Here is a 19,865-nt window from a genome sequence, read left to right on the forward strand (position 1 = left end):
TGGTGGCATGCACGTGTAGTCCCAGCTACGTGGGGGGTGGGGACTGAGGGGGGCAGATCACTTGAGCCTGGGAAGTTCAGGCTGCAGTTGTGCCATGATCGTGCCACTGTACTCCAGCGTGGGTGACAGTGAGACTCTGTCTCTTGGAAAAAAAAAAAGAAAGAAAGAAAAATCAGAAGCTAGATAAGGCAGCATTTTTGCGGCTTAATCAGGTGTTATCGATAACTCATTTCAGAAGTATTTTTATTCTGTAGAGTGAGGTGATACGGTACAGAGGAAGTGGCTGATTCTTATCGTTTTCTAGATCATGTCTTCTGCTGCTTCTTTGTTATGAGAAATTTGGACTTAAATGTTTCTGCCTACCTGTAGTTTATATGAAATTGAAATTCATCAGTTTGTGATCCCTCCAATAACAACAAGTTATTTTGTAAACAAAATGAAGTTTGTTGTGTTGGAAAGGGTATGGAGATGTTGGAGTCCTCATTCACTGCTCATGAGAGGGTCAAACGGTGCAGCTGCTTCAGGAGACAGTTCCTCAGAAGCTCCCATCACTTCCACTCCACGTATGCATCCAAGAGAAGCGGACGTGTGCATTTATATGAAAGCTTGTGCATGAATGTTCACAGCAGCATAATTTGCAGTAACCAAAAAGAAACAACCCAGGTACCCAAAAAGTGAGGAATGGATAAACAAGTGTGGCCTGTCCATGCAGTGCAATGCTACTTGGCCATAAAGGGAATGAAGCACTGGCTCACGCCACAATGTGCACAAACCTTGAAGACGTGCTGAGTGACAGAAGGGAGCACAGAAGGCCACAGATCCACAGAGACAGAAAGTAGATTGATTCCTCGCTGCCTGGGCTGGGGGTGGAGAGTAATAGCTAGTGAGTACAGGATTTCCTCTTTGGGATGATGGAATGTTCCAGAACTAGCTAGTGGTGATGCTTACACAACTTTGCGAATATACTGCAAACCAGTGAATTTTACACGTTAAATAGGAGTATTTTATGTTATGTGAATTGTATCACAATTAGAAAATTCTTTTCTTACAAAAAAGTCGGTGGCTGGGCGTGGTAGCTCATACCTGTAATCCTAGCACTTTGGGAAGCTGAATGGGGAGGATCGCTTGAGCCCAGGAGTTTGAGACCAGCCTGGGCAACATTGCAAGAGCTCATCTTTCTTTTTTAAATTACTTGTAGAGACGGGATCTCACTATATTGCTCAGGCTGGTCTCAAATACTAGGCTCAAGCTGTCCTTCCACCTCAGCCTCCCAAAGTATGGGGATGACAGACATGAGCCACTGCTCTGGCCTCTGTTAGCTTTATCTCTGTGACACGTTGTGATGTAGAGATTAATCATTTAATCGCTTAGTGGACACGTTGAGATTTGTGACCAGTTGACAACAAAATACACTGGGAACACAACTTGCTCACATTTTAGAGATCAGTGCTTCGTGTACGCCTGCCCGGCAGCACAGCACATAAACTACAGCTGGAGCTGTACTTCCTCATGGGATATTACCTCTCGTGGGCCTGTGTTGGATCATCAGGACACAAAGTTCTGTCCACAGAGGAGTAAGTAGCATCTTCTTTAAACTGTGTCCCACCTTGGGTTTCTTTTCTTTTTTTTTTTTTTTTTTTTTGTTAAGTCAGGTCTTCTTTAATCTACACTTTTCTTATTCATCCTTTTTTCCCCTCTAGCAAAGGAAACCAGTCTGTTCCCCTGTAGCCAGCTGTGCCCCCGCTACTGTTCGACATGTGTCCGTGCCTCTGTATTCCCTTTAAGCTGGTAGTTTGTATTGAGGAGTTGGACTCCATTTCTTAACGTCCAGCTACTGATAGCTTTGTTTCTTTTTTTTTTTTTTTTTTTCAGACGGAGTCTCGCTGTGTCTGTTGCCCAGGCTGGAGTACAGTGGCTCGATCTGTATCTCACTCTGTCACCCAGGCTGTAGTGCACTGGTGGGATCTCGGCTCATTGGAACCTCCACCTCCTGGGTTCAAGCGATTCTTCTGTCTCAGAGTCCCGAGTAGTGCAATTACAGGCATCTGCCACTACCCCCAACTCATTTTTGTATTTTTAGAAGACATGGGGTTTCATCATGTTGGCCAGGCTGGTTTCGAACCCCTGACCTCAGGTGATCCGCTCACCTCAGCCTCCCAGAGTGCTGGGATTACAGGTGTGAGCCACCACACCCAGCCCCTACTTTGGGCTTCTGATTTATCCCTCAGTGAACAAGCATCCCAGTCCATTTTTTGGGTCTGATCTCCTTGGCTGTGCTCCCCCCAATTTTTTAAAGTTGTGGTGGAATACCTTTCTTTTTTTTTTTTTTTTTTTTTGAGATGGAGTCTTGCTCTGTCGCCCAGGCTGGAGTGCAGTGGCACCATCTTGGCTCCCTGCAAACTCCGCCTCCTGGGTTCATGCCATTCTCCTGCCTCAGCCTCCTGAGTAGTTGGGACTACAGGTGCCTGCCACCACACCCAGGTAATTTTTGTAGTTTTTGGTAGAGATGGAGTTTCACTGTGTTAGCCAGGATGGTCTCCCATCTCCTGACCTTGTGATCCGCCCTCCTCGGCCTCCCAGAGTGCTGGGATTACAGGTGTGAGCCACCGCGCCTGGCCTTCTGTCTTTTTAAGATTGAATAATAGGTGCAGTGGCTGATGCCTGTAATCATAGCACTTTGGGAGGGCGAGGTGGGTAGATCACCCGAGATTAGGAGTTCGAGACCAGCCTGGTCAACATGGTGAAACCCTGTCTCTACTAAAAATACAAAATTAGCTGGGCATGGTAGAGCACACCTGTAATTCCAGCTACTCGGGAAGCCAAGGCAGGAGAATCGCTTGAACCCAGGAGGCGGAGGTTGCAGTGAGTGGAAATCACGCCACTGCACTCCAGGCTGGGCGACAGAACGAGACTTGGTTTCAAAAAAAAAAAAAAAATTGACTAATATTTGTTAGTATGGAGCAGGTGCACTGGGTGTTCCCTCATCTGGGGATGGACACTTGGTTGGCTTCCACCTCTAGGCGATTGTGAATAGAGCTGCTGTGAACGTGGGTGTAAAAATCTCTCTTTAGACCCTGCGTTCAGCTCTTTCGCACGTGCCTGGCAGTGGAGTTTCTGATGACGTGGTGGTTGTATGTTTCATCTTTTGAGGAGCCGCCAAGCTGTTTTCCACAGTGGCTGCGCCGTTTTACTTTCCCAGCAGCGGTGCGGGGGCTTCCAGTTTCTCCACGTCCTCACCAGTACTCTGTTCTCTGTGTTTTTGGATAGTAGCCATTCCAGTGGGTGGGAGGTAATATCTTACTGGGTTTTGATCTGCCTTCCCTGAAGATTGGTGGTGGGGTGTCTTTTTTCATGTACTTACTAGGTCATTTGTATATCTTCTTGGAGAAATGTCTTTTGCTCAGTTTTGAATCCTTGCAAAACTGTGTTTAAAGCAGCAGGTCTGAGTGTCGTCTGTGAACCCCTGGGAGTCCTTGAGACCCTTTCAGGGGACCCTGAGGTCAAAACTATATTTTTTATTTTTATTTTTATTTTATTTTATTTTACTTTTTTGAGATACAGTCTCCTCTGTTGCCCAGTCTGGGGTGCAATGGCGTGATCTTGGCTCACTTGCAACCTCCACCTCCCGGGTTCAAACGATTCTCCTGCCTCAGCCTCCCGAGTAGCTGAGATTACAGGTGCATGCCACCATGCCCGGCTAATTTTTGTATTTTAGTACTGGCTAAATTTTGTATTTCAGTTGGTCAGGCTGGTCTCGAACTCCTGACCTCAAATGATCCGCCCGCCTCGGCCTCCCAAATCGAAACTATATTTATAATAACAGTAAGGCTGAGCAAGGCATTCATCATGCACTGGCATTTCAAATGCCACTTTACTTCATGTCTGTGCTGTAGTAGTAAGAACTATAATTTAATTAAATCTTACGCTTGAGTACAGACGTTTTATTTTTATTATTTGTGAGGTCTTTTTAAAAAACTTTATTAAAGTAATATTTATGTGCCATGAAATTGACCCATTTTATGTATACAGTTCCATGATTATATAAGCATATCCCTATGATAAAGTTGAATTTATAAGTTAGGCACAGTGAGAGATTAACAACAATAGCCACTCATAAAATAGAACAATTGTCATAAAAATGTGAATGTGGTCTCTCAGAAGAGCTCACTTTATTGCACTCAGCCATCTGATGACGTGGGATGAAATATGCTCGCGTGATGACACGGAGGCCCTGCCACTTAGCATTGGGCCCCTCTTGACCTCCTGCCAGTGCATCAGAAGGAAGGTCACTTGCCCCCAGTAATCCTGGGTCACTGAGCCACAGTGAGCACAGCACCGCCGTACCCCCAACGGTTGTTGGCCAAGAGGGCTGCTAAGTGACTAGTGGGCAGTTAGCATCGTGGACAGCATGGATCTGCTGGACAAAGGGATGATTCTTGTCCCAGGTAGGACAGAGGAGGTCAGCACAAGATTTCATTACGCTACTCAGCACAGAACATCATTTAAAACTTAGGAATTATTTTTGGAATTTTCGATTTAATATTTTCAGACGCAGGTAACTGAAATTGTGGAAAGCCAGAAAGCAGAGGAGAGGTCCTGCTGTGCATGTCTTAGTACTCATCGTGGCGGAGTGGCCGCGTGGGTAGAGCCCCTGCCAGCACCCAAGTCCAGCGGCCTCAAGGGGCAGCACATGCAAGGCTGGAGCTGCAGCTGACCCTGTGCGCTCTCCGGGGAGCACGCATTCATGAGAAAGACTGGCAGACATGCCAGGGAATGCAGATCCGGGTCCTGGCAGGAACAGAGTGAGCCTGCAGCTTCAAGGAGAACAACGGACAGTGTTAGCAGTATTAAAATTGGAGCTTTCAGTTGAAAATTGGACTTTTGTGTGCTCACCAGCTTCTCAGTGTGTGAGGACTTTCTCAGGTGACCATTGCAGGATGTCACAGAATCATGCCTGGGTAAAAGACCCATTCAAAGTTCAAAATAGACCAATGGATTTCAGAAGAAACAAGCTGGAAGAGTGTGGTGATAGGGTTCAATTGCAGCTCACTGTAAGGAGCCTTCCCTTGCTGAGTGCGGTGTCAGGAAGAAGCTCTGAGCACATCTGAAAAGGCTTTTAGATGCCCCTCCCTTTCTAGCTGCGTCTCTGTGTGGGGCTGTAATGTCCTCTTCTGCTTCAGCCACAGCAGCCCTTCATGGTCGATCGCATGCGGATGGGAGACCAGGGGTTTTCCAGGGTCAGCATTCAAGAGATTCGCAAAAAGGCAAAGAATGCCATTCCTGTCACCAAATATTTTGGAAACAGTTTCATAAATATTTGTTACTATATATTGGATATCCTGTTACTGTTAAATAATGAGATATCTTTAAATGTCTCTTAATTTCTAATATCATACGTATCAATAGAAATGACCCATATAAACCAAGTAAACACAGGGAATTGATATTTACTGTATTCAAAATCAGAAAAGACATTTAAAGGTACTTCATGTGTGGGCTGTGCTGGAGCATGAGCTGAGCCTCAGTTCTGCCATCTCTGTGTTTAGTTGCCGGATTTTCCACGTTTCCTATCTGTTTCCTGTCTGTTTCCCTGATCCAGTTTGGGTTTGTTGCTGTGAGCATGCAGGTTCCCTTTCTGTAGTTACATTGTTTAGTAAAAAAAAGCAAGGTTCAACACAGAGCATAATATATATGCTCAGGTAAAAGGGGGCAATGCTTGATGGATAGAGCCCCAGTATATTGATAACTGCCTCTGGGAATGGCCCTGGAGGCATGGGATAGGAGGTCGACTTCACAGTGTGCCTTTTAGAGTGGGTGGGTATTTTTTAGTTACAGGCATTTCATTTGATTATGAAATATTTCATATATTTAAAATAATGCAATGTTTACACAGGCGTAAAGATTAATAAGAGAATAAAACAGTTGGCCGGGTGTGGTGGTTCATGCCTGTAATCCTAGCACTCTGGGTGGCCGAGGTGGGCGGATCACCTGAGGTCGCAAACTCAAGACAGCCTGACCAACATAGAGAAACCTCGTCTCCACTAAAAATACAAAATTATCCAGGCGTGGTGGTGCATGCCTGTAATTCCAGCTACTCGGGAGGCTGAGGCAGGAGAATCACTTGAACCTGGGAGGCGGAGGTTTCAGTGAGCTGAGATCGTGCCATTGCACTCCATCCTGGGCAACAAGAACGAAACTCCGTCTCAAAAAAACAAAAACAAAACAAAACAAAAACCAGTTGCTGCTGTGCTGACATTCCAGTTAAGAAAAAGACCATCATCCTGTCTTGAAGCCAGAAATAGTACTTAGACATTTCAGCAGTGGAGGAGCCGCCTCCACCCAGCTCCAGTGGCCTCTGTCCCTCCTTGTCCTCTTCTGGCCTCAGGCCATGTCTGTGTGCACAGTATCTGCAGAACTGTCTTTATCCTGCTAGAATCACAATCCACATAAATTTTGGGTTTGAAATCCCAGTTAGAAACAGAAGACTATACAATTTGTAAACCAGAAGATCTTTATTTTTGCTTCTATTTTCTGGATAATCTCTTTGTTTTTTTAACAAATTGCTTTTTAAATTATGAAAGTAAGGCTGGGGACAGTAGCTGACACCTGTAATCCCAGCTCTTTGGGAGGCTGAGGTGGGTGGATCACCTGACATCAGGAGTTTGAGACCAGCCTGGCTAACATGGTGAAACCCCATCTCTACTAAAAATAGAAAAATTAGCTGGGCATGGTGGTGCACACCTGTAATCCCAGCTACTCAGGAGGCTGAGGCAGGAGAATTGCTTGAACTGCGAGGCACAGGTTGCAATGAGCCTAGATCGCTCCACTGCACTCCAGCCTGGGCAACAGAGTGAGACTCCATCTCAAAAAAAAAAATTAAAAAAAGGAAAGAAAGTAATATGGGCTGGCAGAAGGCAAGAAAATAAAATCTAAAGCCTCTTCCCACATTCCCAACAGTTGGGTGTGTTCCTACCCAGATAAAAGTTCACATTTCAAAAAGGTAGATGGGACAACGGTGTTCTTTTTGCCTGACATCTGCTGGATGTGTGTCCCAGCTACACGTGCAGACCAACTGTGCTGCTTTCCAGAGCCATCTTCCCCTTTACTCTGGCCAGGGGCAGGACAGCGCTCAGCACCCCCAGGCACGTGGCCCCCAAGAGCTGAACACTGTCACCCACCAGCGTCTGGTCTCTAGCGGCAGCCCCGCGCTCACCTCCTCGGCTTGGTCTTTGGTGCTCACTGGTTTGTTCTCTTCTGCGTTGTTCCTCTTTTCTCCCCGTGCCAATATCAGTGAGAAAGGATCTTTTTTGACTGTAGGTTCGTAGATGATGTCCTAAAAATTTTCGTAAATACAGAAAAGAACAATAACATTTAGCCACCACCCAGATACATATTTTAGATGAAAAAGAAGTACAGAGGCCGAGTGTGGTGGCTCACGCCTATAATCCCAGCACTTTGGGAGGCTGAGGCTGGCAGATCCCAAGGTCAGGAGTTCGAGACCAGCCTGACCAACTTGGTGAAGTCCCGTCTCTACTAAAAATATAAAAATTAGCCGGGCACGGTGGTGCCCATCTGTAATCCCAGCTACTCAGGAGGCTGAGGCAGGAGAATTGCTGAAACCCAGGAGGTGGAGGTTGCAGTGAGCGGAGATAGCATCATTGCACTCCAGCCTGGGTGACAGAGCGAGACTCCATCTGAAAAAAAAAAGAAAAAGTACAGAAAAGCTGTGGTTTCTATTGTCAGCACTTTTCTGTACTTGGACATTTTTTACAATGAGCTTTTGTTACTTGTTTAGTTACACACGTGATTTTGAATACTGCATGAGTATTTTCAGAGGCAAACCATGAAGAGCTCTGTAGTGTGTTGAGTCTCTTAGATGGATGACTGCATAGTCAGTTTTTCTTTAAATCTCTCTGAGGCTCTGGATTTATGAACCCGCATAGAATAACATTTCCCAACCTCTTTTGTTTTTTGTTGTTGTTGTTTTTGAGACAGTCTCGCTCTGTCGCCCAGACTGGAGTGCAGTGGCACGATCTCGGCTCACTGCAAGCTCTGCCTCCCGGGTTCACGTCATTCTCCTGCCTCAGCCTCCTGAGTAGCTGGGACTACAGGCGCCCACCACCACGCCCGGCTAATTTTTTGTATTTTTTTAGTAGAGACGGGGTTTCTCCGTGTTAGCCAGGATGGTCTCGATCTCCTGACCTTGTGTTCCACCTGCCTCGGCCTCCCAAAGTGCTGGGATTACAGGCGTGAGCCACCGCGCCTGGCCTCCCAACCTCTTTTGACTTATATGTGATCTCTGAAACGCTTTTAGAAATTTTAAAAATTACTTTGTCATTTTTGCATTCCCAGAGAAGCAGTTTTAAGTTTTCTTTCATGTTTAATTTGGATTTATATTGTTATTATGTTGTATTGAGTTGGTTTTAATGCAAGCTTAAGTGTTCATGATGTTTAAGGTTAAAATTTTAAATGATTTGGAATCTAACTCTATATTAACCCATTGAAAAAAATTTTAAAACTACTTAGATACCATATGCCATATTTGGTTTTAAACAGTGTATACATATTATCTACTAAAAAAAGTACATTTTTAAAAAGTGATTCACTCAGTAATTGAGTCAGACACTTAGATGTCTTATATTCTGCACTTAAAATCGAGGTTTCCTTTACTAACCCGGATGTTCTGTTGAAGATGAAAGTTTGTGATTGTTGTTTATGAGCAAAGTGTAAAAGCCCTGTTTAAGTTTCAGTAATATCTTGAAATGCTCTGTGAGAGTTTTCTCTGTGAGAGAAATGCAGGCGTACAGAGGTGGCCAAGGGAATCCTGAGCACTCCTGCAGGCTTCTCATCGTTGTTAATGCTTCTCGTGTCTGTTTCAGCACAAATGCAATTAACATCCAGCTGTACCTAGATGAGCCTGGGCCAGGGCTGGAAGCAAAGCTCTGGGGCTTTCCTGGTTTAAGGGGAAGATTAATACTCAGACAGTTGATATGCGTGAACTCTCCACAAAGTGACTTTGAAACAAGCTGTTTCCTCTGACCGAGGTGCCACGGGTACCTGGCAGCCTCTGGGGAACTGCCGTGCCTGGGCAGGTGCAGCTGTCTGGCTCAGCCTCTCCAGGCTCATCCCACCCACCTCCCCGTTCAGTCCCCACTAGTGTTTGGCTCGCCATCAGGCCTGGGTAAACATGGCCTCTGCCCCCTCCCACCCCCCACCCCAGCAGCTGCCCTTGTGCAATTAGGCTCTTGTGGACCCTTTCTGATCTCACTTTTGTTTCCATAGGGAACTGTACCTGGGGAATGAATTGTAGGTTTATACACCCTGGAGTGAACGACAAGGGGAACTACTCCCTAATCACCAAAGCCGACCCCTTCCCGCCTAATGGCGCCCCGCCTCTCGGACCTCACCCGCTGATGCCCGCCAACCCTTGGGTGCGTGATGCCTCTTCTTTCATTGTTAGCACATCAGCCAGCTGAGCTCTGCCTGAATCTCAAGCTTAAGACAAGTCACTGTGCCTTAGCGCAGGCTCAGTACCCCCGAGTGGAAGCAGGCCTCGGCTTTCCGAGGACGGAGTGAGGCTTGGTGGAAGGAGAGCGGCCAACGCGGCCGGCTTGTGTTGTAGTTGTTTTTACTGTCTGGTTTCTCCGTACACTTGAAAGTTTTACTTTCTCACCTTCTCCCTTCTCATTTTTCAATAGGGTGGGCCGGTAGTTGATGAAATTTTGCCTCCACCCCCTCCAGAGCCCCCAACAGAGAGTGCCTGGGAACGAGGACTCCGGCACGCAAAGGAGGTAACAGAATTCAGTAGAAATCCTGACAAGAAAGATGCTGTTACAGGAGCGGTTCTTGACAAAACTGGGATTTCCTCGGTCCAGAGACAGCCACGGAAAGCCCCACAAAGCTCTGAAGTTAGGGGTCTGTTTCTGTGGTGTCTTTATTTTTTATTTATTTATTTTTTTGAGACAGAGTTTCACTCTTGTTGTCCAGGCTGGAGTGCAATGGCCCAATCTCGACTCACTGCGGCCTCTGCCTCCCAGGTTCATGTGATTCTCCTGCCTCGACCTCCCAAGTAGCTGGGATTATAGGCATGTGCCACCAGTCCCAGAAGGATGGAGAGTTATATCTAACCGTCTCAGGCAGCAGCCCAGTAGGCCAGGGAGTTCAGTCCAGGGCATACCCACTGTCTTCATGGGGCTGGATCGGCACTGGGCCACACCCCAGCTGGCACTGCCCAGGATCGCAGGGTGCAGTCTCCAGCCACTCATAGAAAGCCTGGCGGGGCTGCCCGAGCCGCACCCCCAGGATCTGCGCCCCACGCTCCTGAGACTCAGTGTCTGCTCTTCCTGGAGAAAACTTGGAGCTTTCTGGCCCCGTCACTGCATACTTCCTCCCTCTAGGCCCACGTTGGCCCCAATGTGTGAGCTTAAGCTCTGGGGACCACTCTGCCGGCACCCAGCCCCGCTTCCTCATTTTCCTGGTCAGCCTCTGCTGGGAAATGATGGACAAGATGTTCCTCCTCACTCCCTCGGCATGTCACCTCCTTCCCTCTGAGACTCCAGCCACTCCACCTGCTGCTTGTCACTGAGTGACCGAACCCTGGATTCAGTTCCAGGGGTAGTTGAAGGAAGTGATGAGCACCTCCTGTGGGCACACGGAGGCCGGGAGCAGCTGTTTGTACAGAGACGGGCACAGACTGCCCTCCCCAGAAAGATATCTGTGCTATGTCCGCCCCTCACCCCTCAAGCACTTGCAGCATGCAGCTCCTGCTCCTGCGGGGCTGCTGCGGTCGGGTGGGACGGCTCCCTCTGTGTTTCCTAACAGCGACACCCGGTATTCCGCTCCGTGTTGACTTCTTTCTTCTTACAATGGTAGGTTTTAAAAAAAGCAACTATCCGAAAAGAACAGGAGCCTGATTTTGAAGAGAAAAGGTTTACGGTGACCATTGGCGAAGACGAACGGGAATTTGACAAAGAAAATGAAGTTTTTCGAGATTGGAATTCTCGGATCCCGAGAGATGTCAGAGACACAGTGTAAGGAACGGCCCCGCCTGCCCCTCCGTTTCCTGCCTGCGTGTGGCCACGCTCCGGAGAGAGCAGCCGTGTGCAGGGCCCCAGGGTCCGCTCGGCTGAGGCCCAGCCCCATTCACTGGAGTCGCAGTGACGTTCCTGAGAGCATTCAGGCGCGGTTCTCAGAGCTCATCTCGGTTTTGTGCTTCTAGAAAGGAAGCGCTACGGCTCTGTGCTGTGGGCCTTGACTGGCAGCGCTCACAGCGCTGTGGTTCCTGAACTCTGAGAGTTTTTGCAGCCGTCCTTGAGGCCTCTAGGGCCCCACAAGCCTGTGTTTCTGGCGCCTCACCCCGCCCACATTACCCAGGAGCCAGGAAGTGTGTGGAGGTTGCCACAAGCCAGGAGCACAACAGCTGCGGCCTCCTCTGTCAGGGCTGTTCTGCCTTCTCTGCTTCTCCTCAGGGCCTTGATGGCTGGTCTTTGTTTTTCCTGAGATGGAGTCTTGTTCTGTCGCCCAAGCTGGAGTGCTGGAGTGCAGTGGCGTAATCTTGGCTCACTGCAACCTCCACCTCCCTGGGTTGAAGTGATTCTCCTGCTTCAGCCTCCTGAGTAGCTGGGACTACAGGTGTGTGCTACCACACCCAACTCATTTTTGTATTTTTAGTGGAGATAGGTTTCACCATGTTGGCCAGGATGGTCTCGAACTCCTGACCTCAAGTGATCCACCCACCCCTGCCTCTCAGAGTGCTGGGATTACAGGCGTGAACCACTGCACCCAGCCCATTTCTGCCTGGTGTTTAAAAATCCTGTCTTAAAGAAGAAGTGCCTGGGTTGAAGGGTGGACGTCAGATCTTGGGGGATTGCGTGGCATACAAAGTGCTGTTTTCCTCTGCCTGTGGATGGCACGGTGAGGTTCAGGGCGGGGAACTGGACTATAATTTGGTCACATCTGAATTGGCGCTCCATTATACTGAGGCTTTAGCAGCCCTGTACATTTCTGTTTGCTATTAGGGAATCATAATCACTATGATTTCTATCTGGAGTGACAGTAAACGGTGCACAGAAAAGGAAGGCGTGCAGTGCTTGCACTCCAGGATTCGGTCCTGTTGACTTGGCCCTGCAAGTCCCTTCTCAAGGCCTTCTTGCTGCGAGCAGGCTCCCCTGGGCTTTCTGCCTGCGGAAGTTGGGGGAGGAAGCCCCAGTGGCCCACACCTGCCCCAGCAGGTGAGAGCTTAGAGGTTGAAGGGATAGGTATTTAAAGACTTGGTTAACGTGTACATTTTCTAATTAAATTTCTTGTGGAGTCTCAGATCACAGAAAGGAGCATTTGAGTCAGAACTCTGCAGGATCGTCGGGGGTGTCTCCTGAAGCTCTGGAGGCCTTCGTGTTTTTTTGTTAGATGTGGATATCTTCTTTCCTTCCCCAGAGCTCGTGCGCACAGAGGTCTCTATAAATATGTGTGGGGAAGGATGGATTTTAGAACCTGGGTGTGATCCTTGACACTCTATTTCCAGTTTCCCTGGGCGGAGCAGGGACCAGAAAACTGCCTGCTTGGAAGTGGTTCAGCAGGTCTCTGAGGTTTTTTGGAGTGCCCTCTGTGTGTGTTTTGCCTATCAGTGTTGGTTACGGAAACAGGTGTCTCCCATCCTGGCACCAGGTGACAGAAGCTGGCTCCTGGCTCCCTAGCTTCTCTCCCAGGAACACTGCAGGACCCCCAAATGTTAAAGCCTTGGCAGTCAGGGCTGAGAGGTTTTCACTGGTGTCTGAGAGCCAGGTTTTTCTGTATGTTTGTATTTTGTTTGTTTTTATAGAGTAGCCTCTGTGTGTGTTACAGTTAACCTGAGGCCTTTTGTGCCAGGCCTCCCCCCGAGACCTGGTGAGTCAGGATCTCTGGGAACAGGGTCAGGGTGCATGTGTCACAGTGGCTAGGTGCCCTGGCTGTTTCTGATAGACACAGTGGAAAGAACTGTCAGTCAGGGTTCTGCCAGGAGGGTGGAGACCCCCCTATTATTGTCACAAAGAGCATCTAAGGGAAAGGTGGGTCCACCAGGTAGGTGGCTGCAGAGGAAAACAGTGAGTGGAGGGAGCCAGTGCAGCTGGGCTGCTGAGACCCGGAGGGAAGGAAGGAGCTGCACTGCAAGTGCAGGTGTCATGGTGCGTGCTGTTGGCAGGAGGGGGTCCGCTTGTCACCCAGCCTTCTCAGTCCTACCTGTGCCTGCTGCAGGCTGGGCCTCACCTGGAACAGCTGGCAAAGCAGGCCGCAGCTTGTAGGGAGTGCAGGAGGGTGGCTGGCAGCCCAGTTGGCAGTCAGGCTCCAGGGCCTTAATGGCACAGAAGAGGCCAAGCCAGCAGCACTCACGTGTTGCAATCTGCTGCATGACAGGCTTCTCATCCGGTGCTCCTGACCTGTTTTGGGTCACAGCAGGCTGAGGTCAGGGCCATGTCCCTGCTGCACAGGTGAGGAGAGTGCAACCTGGATTGATAGCTGTGACCTCCTGGTGTGGTGCCTCAACCTCAGCCGCATCTGCCCCCCGCAGCATGTGAGAGGTCAGATTCTTAGCCCGACCCCAGACAGTCTGAAACTCCAGGGAAAGCCCAGGCCCGTGGTTTGTTTTTAACAAGCCCTCCAGGTAATTCTGATGCATATTAAAGTTTGAGAATCATTGATTTTAAGTAATTCCAGGGACATAAATTCTGTAAAGATACCACGTTACTTTATTTCCTAATGTTGAGAGTTTTCTGTTGGTTTTTTGAGATGAGGTCTTGCTATGTTGCTCAGGCTGGTCTCCAACTCCTGGACTCAAGCAGTCCTTGCGCCTGAGCCTCCTAAGTTGCTGGGAATATAGACGTTAGCCACCTGATGTTGAGTTTTGCAAATAATTGTCATAGAAGCACCTTCATGCAGGCAGGCTTTGCTTACTACAGGATGGAGCTCTAGGCACTTCATTGTAGAACCGGTGGAATATGAGGCCTGTTCGAGAAGTCTTGAGGAAATAAAGGACAAGAAAATTGTTGTTCCTTTTTTTTTTTTTTTTTTTGAGACGGAGTCTCGCTCTGTCGCCTAGGCTGAAGTGCAGTGGTGCCATCTTGGTTCACTGTAAGCTCCACCTCCTGGGTTCGCGCCATTCTCCTGCCTCAGCCTGCCGAGTAGCTGGGACTACAGGTGGCCGCCACCATGCCCAGCCAATTTTTTGTATTTTTTAATAGAGACGGGGTTTCACCATGTTAGCCAGGAGTGGCCTCAATCGCCTGACCTCGTGATCTGCCCGCCTCGGCCTCCCAGAGTGCTGGGATTACAGGCATGAGCCACCGTGGCCGACCATCACTTCATTTCTTAACGTCTTACATATGTGAGAACTCTTTTTTTTTTTTTTTTTTTTTGGAGAGTCTCACGCTGCTCAACTTTTCCCCTGCCATGCCTCTCCCTGGGCAGGGCTGTGGGCAGAAACCACCTGCCCCTGATGGGCATGTCCAATGGTTCCCCTCAGCCAGGACCTCAGGTTCTCCTCTCCAGCGAGGAGTAGGTCCACTCCACATGCCAGTGCTGAGTCTGATACTGCCCAGACCTCTGGGGACACGGGGCCTCTGGAGTGCAGAATCCATGTGTGTGCACAGGACACTGTTGGTGTTGGCTGGTTAAGTGGTGACTGCAGAACGAGGCGCGAGCCTCCCAGTTGCTGTGAGCCAGCTTTGCCCAACCTTGCTTGACCACAGAACCCTTTTCTCAAAAGGCCCATTAACATTTTGGGTTCCCTAAAACAGTTTGGGAAGTGTTTGTGCAGACCGTGATACTGCCCAGTAGCATTTATTTTTAAATTGAATTAAATACCTTCCAAATTCATTTGAAGAGTGTTTCAGAATTTTTCAAGTTGGTCCTGAGGAGTCCGTTGTCGGCATGGTTGCAGTTCCTGGTGGCATGTTGTGTTGACACGTTCTCGAACGCATGCTGTGAAGCAGGTGGTTCCGAGGCAGCCAGGCTGAGGAAATGCTGTGTGCCTCATTCCTGTCTGCTCACCCATGACTTGCAGAAAGCCTGCAGAAAAGAGGCCTTTTCATTTTGCTTAAGTCCAGTTTCCCAAAAACAAATTTGCCAGCACAGCTCTCTTGTCAGAGAACACACGCCTCACGCTCGTGTTGGGAAAGGCTTTTCCACCCTCCTGGGCTCACGCAATGGGCCTCAGCCTTACGAGTAGTCGGGGGCCACAGCTGTGCGCCACCAGACCTGGCTAGTGTTGTATTTTTTTATAGAGACGATGTCTCGCATGCTGTCCAGGCTTCCTCTTCTTTCTTATGTAGCATGACGGTCTCTACAAATGTTTCCTGAGTGTTGTAATTCAGTGTGATTTGAGTAGTGTGCACGTTAGATTGAACGGTGTCCAACTAATGGGAACGGACTGAAGCTGTGTCCTTTGGGAGAGCCAGTTCTCGGCCATGTGGAGAGTTGAGGAGGCCTGGAGGGTGTTCGTAGCCACCCATCGCTGGAGCCACCTCAAGCCCATGATGCCTCAGGTTCCCACCCAGTCTCCCCGAAGCAGAGGGTTGGCCTGGGGCTGAGACATACCCTGGAGGGGCGTCCAGGGACCCCCTGTTGCTAGTGTACACTTTGTTTCCTCTGCTCCGCAGGGAAGGAGATGCAGAGTTGTGGGCCCCGCCAGGAGTTTAGAGCAGACCCCCCCCACCCTGTGCACAGCAGGGAAGAGAGCCTGACCTTCCCAGCAGCTGGACAGTCGTCCCCTCCCTGTTCAGTGAAGAATCCCCTCTGTCCCTGAGATGCCACCTCTCTGGGCGTGCCTGGGTCTGTGTCTGGACCTCCTGCATCCTCCTTCCGCCGCCGGTTTTCGTGTGCTGCGATGGCACTGGCTTAATTACACAGGCTTTTTAGGATGTTTTAATGTCTCAGAGGGCGTGTCTGGCGTCTTTTCATTTCCAGGGTTTTCTTGGCTGCTCTTGGGGTGCGATTTTTCATGTGAACTTGGGTGTCAGCTTGTCTGGCTCCGTAAAGAAGCTCATTGGTGTTTTTGCTGGGATTGTGTTAAATTTATCAGTCAGCGTAGGAAGGACTGACTTGTGGGCGATTCCGAGCTGCCCTGTCCCAGTGCAAGAGGCATCTCCCCGTTTATTCACGCACGCTTCGTGTCAGAGGTTTCTCCCCATTTATTCACACACGCTTCATGTCAGGCATCTCCCCATTTATTCACACACTTTTCGCTTCCCATTTTTCACCCCTCTGTCAGGCGTCTCCCCATTTATTCACACACGCTTCATGTCTCTCAGGCGTCTCCCCGTTTATTCACACACGCTTCATGTCTCTCAGGCGTCTCCCCATTTATTCACACTTCTTGTCAGGCGTCTCCCCATTTATTCACACGCACTTCTTGTCAGGCGTCTCCCCATTTATTCACACACGCTTCATGTCTCTCAGGCGTCTCCCCGTTTATTCACACACGCTTCATGTCTCTCAGGCGTCTCCCCATTTATTCACACACACTTCTTGTCAGGCGTCTCCCCATTTATTCACACACACTTCTTGTCAGGCGTCTCCCCATTTATTCACACACACTTCTTGTCAGGCATCTCCCCGTTTATTCACACACGCTTCATGTCTTTCAGCTGTCTCCCCATTTATTCACACACACACTTCTTGTCAGGCGTCTCCCCATTTATTCACACACACTTATCAGGCGTCTCCCCATTTATTCACACACGCTTCATGTCTTTCAGGTGTCTCCCCATTTATTCACACACACACTTCTTGTCAGGCGTCTCCCCATTTATTCACACACACTTATCAGGCGTCTCCCCATTTATTCACACACGCTTCATGTCAGGCGTCTCCCCATTTATTCACACACACTTCTTGTCAGGCGTCTCCCCATTTATTCACACACACTTCTTGTCAGGCGTCTCCCCGTTTATTCACACACGCTTCATGTCTTTCAGGCGTCTCCCCATTTATTCACACACACACTTCTTGTCAGGCGTCTCCCCATTTATTCACACACACTTGTCAGGCGTCTCACCATTTATTCACACACGCTTCATGTCTTTCAGGTGTCTCCCCATTTATTCACACACACTTCTTGTCAGGCGTCTCCCCGTTTATTCACACACGCTTCATGTCTCTCAGGCGTCTCCCCATTTATTCACACACGCTTCATGTCTCTCAGGCGTCTCCCCATTTATTCACACACACTTCTTGTCAGGCGTCTCCCCGTTTATTCACACACACTTCTTGTCAGGCGTCTCCCCGTTTATTCACACACGCTTCATGTCTCTCAGTCGTCTCCCTGTTTATTCACGCACGCTTCCTGTCAGGCATCTCCCCATTTATTCACACACGCTTCATGTCTCTCACGCGTCTCCCCATTTATTCAAACACGCTTTGTGTCTCAGGAATTAGCTCTGCACGTTTCTGGTGAAATGTATTGATATTTTATTCCTAAATATTTTTTTCTTCCTTCTTGCTCTTGTAAATGCGGTTTTCTCCACTCTGCCTCCTAACTGGTTATAATCAGTGTCTGTGAAGACACTGATTTCTATGTTAATTTTTTTATCCTCTGCCTTTCCAAGCTTCTTTTTTGTTTGTTTGAATTGGCTTTATCAAGTCTCTGGGTTTTTCATGTATAGTGTCATATCATTTTGCAAATCTGAGCTCGTTTTGCTGGTTGTTTTCGTGTTCTTGTGCCTCTAGTGGGCTCCCCTTGTCCAGTCAGGGGGTGCCTCCACACAGGGACAGGTGGTTGCGGAGACTCCTGGGGGAGCTCCTCGTATTCCCCAGTGAGTAAGGTGCTGACTTTAGTTCCAAAGTGTGTCAGTATATTTTTATCATGCTAAAGTATCGCTTCCTATTTTCTTTTTTTTTTTCTTATTTAATTTTCGAGACGGAGTTTCACTCTTGTTGCCCAGGCCAGAGTGCAATGGCACAATCTCGGCTCATGGCAACCTCCGCCTCCTGGGTTCAAGTGATTCTCCTGCCTCAGCCTCCTGAGTAGCTGGGATTACAGGCATGCGCCACCACGCCCAACTAATTTTGTATTTTTAGTAGAGACAGGGTTTCTCCATGTTGGTCAGGCTGGTCTCAAACTCCTGACCTCAGGTGATCCACCTGCCTCGGCCCCTCCCACGGTGCTGGGATTACAGGCATGAGCCACTGCACCTGGCCCTCACTTCCTGTTTTCTTGAATATTTTTATCAAAAAGGCTATTGAATTTTTGTCAGACATTTTTGTCATCTGTGAATAGAACCCTTTGACTTTTGGCCTGCTCTTAGATGTAGTTTGTGAATGGATTTCCTAACCTTGAGCTAACCTTGCACTCCTGGAGTAAACCCCACTGAGTCACGGTCTGTTACTTTCTGTCACTAATGTTTCATGTTGTCTTTTTACACCAGTGTTCCTAAGTGATGAGAGTTCTTTTTCATTGGCCCTTTTCAGACTCGAGCCTTATGCGGACCCTTATTATGACTATGAAATTGAGCGGTTTTGGCGTGGCGGACAGTATGAGAATTTCAGGGTGCAGTATACAGAAACAGAGCCGTATCATAATTACCGAGTAAGTATGACTTAAATATCCAGATATGAACTTCATGATCCGCTCAATAAAGTCATCCCTTTTTATTTATAGTAAAAAAAAATAGGGCTTTATATGAGCTTATAGAGTCAGCACAATGTACCAATTTCAAAACCAAATTAATTGTGGAGAAATAATTCAGAGCCAGCGATTAAATTAATGGTCATTTGAACAAAGACTTGCCTGAAAACTGGTTCTTGCTATGGTTTTTTTTTTTGTGTGGTTTTTGTTTGTTTGTTTGTTTGTTTGTTTTTTGAGATAGGGTCTCACTCTGTCATCCAGGCTAGAGTGCAGTGGTGCAATCTCGGCCCACTGCAACCTCTACCTCCTAGGTTCAAATGATTCTCCAACCTCAGCCTCCCGAGTAGCTGGGACCACACGCATGCACCACCATGCCCAGCTAATTTTTGTGTATTTTTTTTGTAGAGACAGGGTTTTACCATGTTGTCCAGGCTGGTTTTGAACTCCTGAGCTCAAGCAGTCCACCTGCCTTGGCCTCCCAGAGTGCTGGGATTAAAGACATGAGCCACTGTGCCCGGCCTGGTTTGTTTTGGAGGCGGAGTTTAACTCTGTCGCCCAGGCTGGATTTCAATGGTGTGATCTCACCTCACTGCAACCTCTGTCTCCCAGATTCAAGCAATTCTCCTGCCTCAGCCTCCTGAGTAGCTGGGATTACAGGTGCCCACCATCACACCTGGCTAATTTTTTGTATTTTTAGTAGAGACAGGGTTTTGCCATGTTGGTCAGGCTGGTCTCAAACTTCTGACCTCAGGTGACCTGCTTATCTCGGCCTTCCAAAGTGCTGGGATTACAGGCGTGAGCCACTGTGCCCAGCTCGGCCTGGTTTTGAAAATGAGACTTGCCTGTATACTTACTGATGCCTATGTCCAGGGGTGCCTGCGTCTCCCTGCTCGGGCATGTCACTCTTCCCCGCCCCTCAGTGATCCCATTTAGGATGTGGCACCTGTTCTCCTCTACTTCAGCCAGCTTGTTAAGTCTATTCCTGCGGGCCTGCTGCACCTCACTGCTCTCATGGAAGACTGGTCTATACTGAGATTTCCTCCCTGGAAATCTTCCTGGTCTGAGCCTCAGAGTTTAGCATATTGATGAATTATGTGCTTCAGACTGTGAGTTCCTCATCTTAGCTGTTAGGGTGATTTGGCAAAGTTGCCCCAGGGAAGGGTCAGTTAGAAGCTGCTGTGTAGTTCCTGTTCTGTGACTGCGGGGACAGTCATGAGCTTTGAGGACCGGGTGCAACTGTCTCCTCAGGAGCCCATCAGGGTGAGCTTGC

General features: G+C 48.5%; 1 protein-coding gene across 2 annotated transcripts in view; it reads left to right on the plus strand.

Annotated features, from left to right (window-relative positions):
• The window catches only part of ZC3H18 (zinc finger CCCH-type containing 18), a 63,082-nt gene that overhangs the window by 19,057 nt on the left and 24,160 nt on the right, over positions 1-19,865 (plus strand). For both annotated transcript variants that reach the window (XM_030820138.1, XM_030820144.1), the window contains 4 exons: positions 9,283-9,431; positions 9,699-9,791; positions 10,873-11,030; positions 18,439-18,556. In XM_030820138.1, the coding sequence (XP_030675998.1) occupies positions 9,283-9,431; positions 9,699-9,791; positions 10,873-11,030; positions 18,439-18,556 (518 nt within the window). The remainder of the gene's footprint in view (positions 1-9,282; positions 9,432-9,698; positions 9,792-10,872; positions 11,031-18,438; positions 18,557-19,865) is intronic.

This window comes from Nomascus leucogenys, chromosome 2 (assembly GCF_006542625.1).
Source record: "Nomascus leucogenys isolate Asia chromosome 2, Asia_NLE_v1, whole genome shotgun sequence".
Taxonomy (NCBI): Eukaryota; Metazoa; Chordata; class Mammalia; order Primates; family Hylobatidae; genus Nomascus; species Nomascus leucogenys.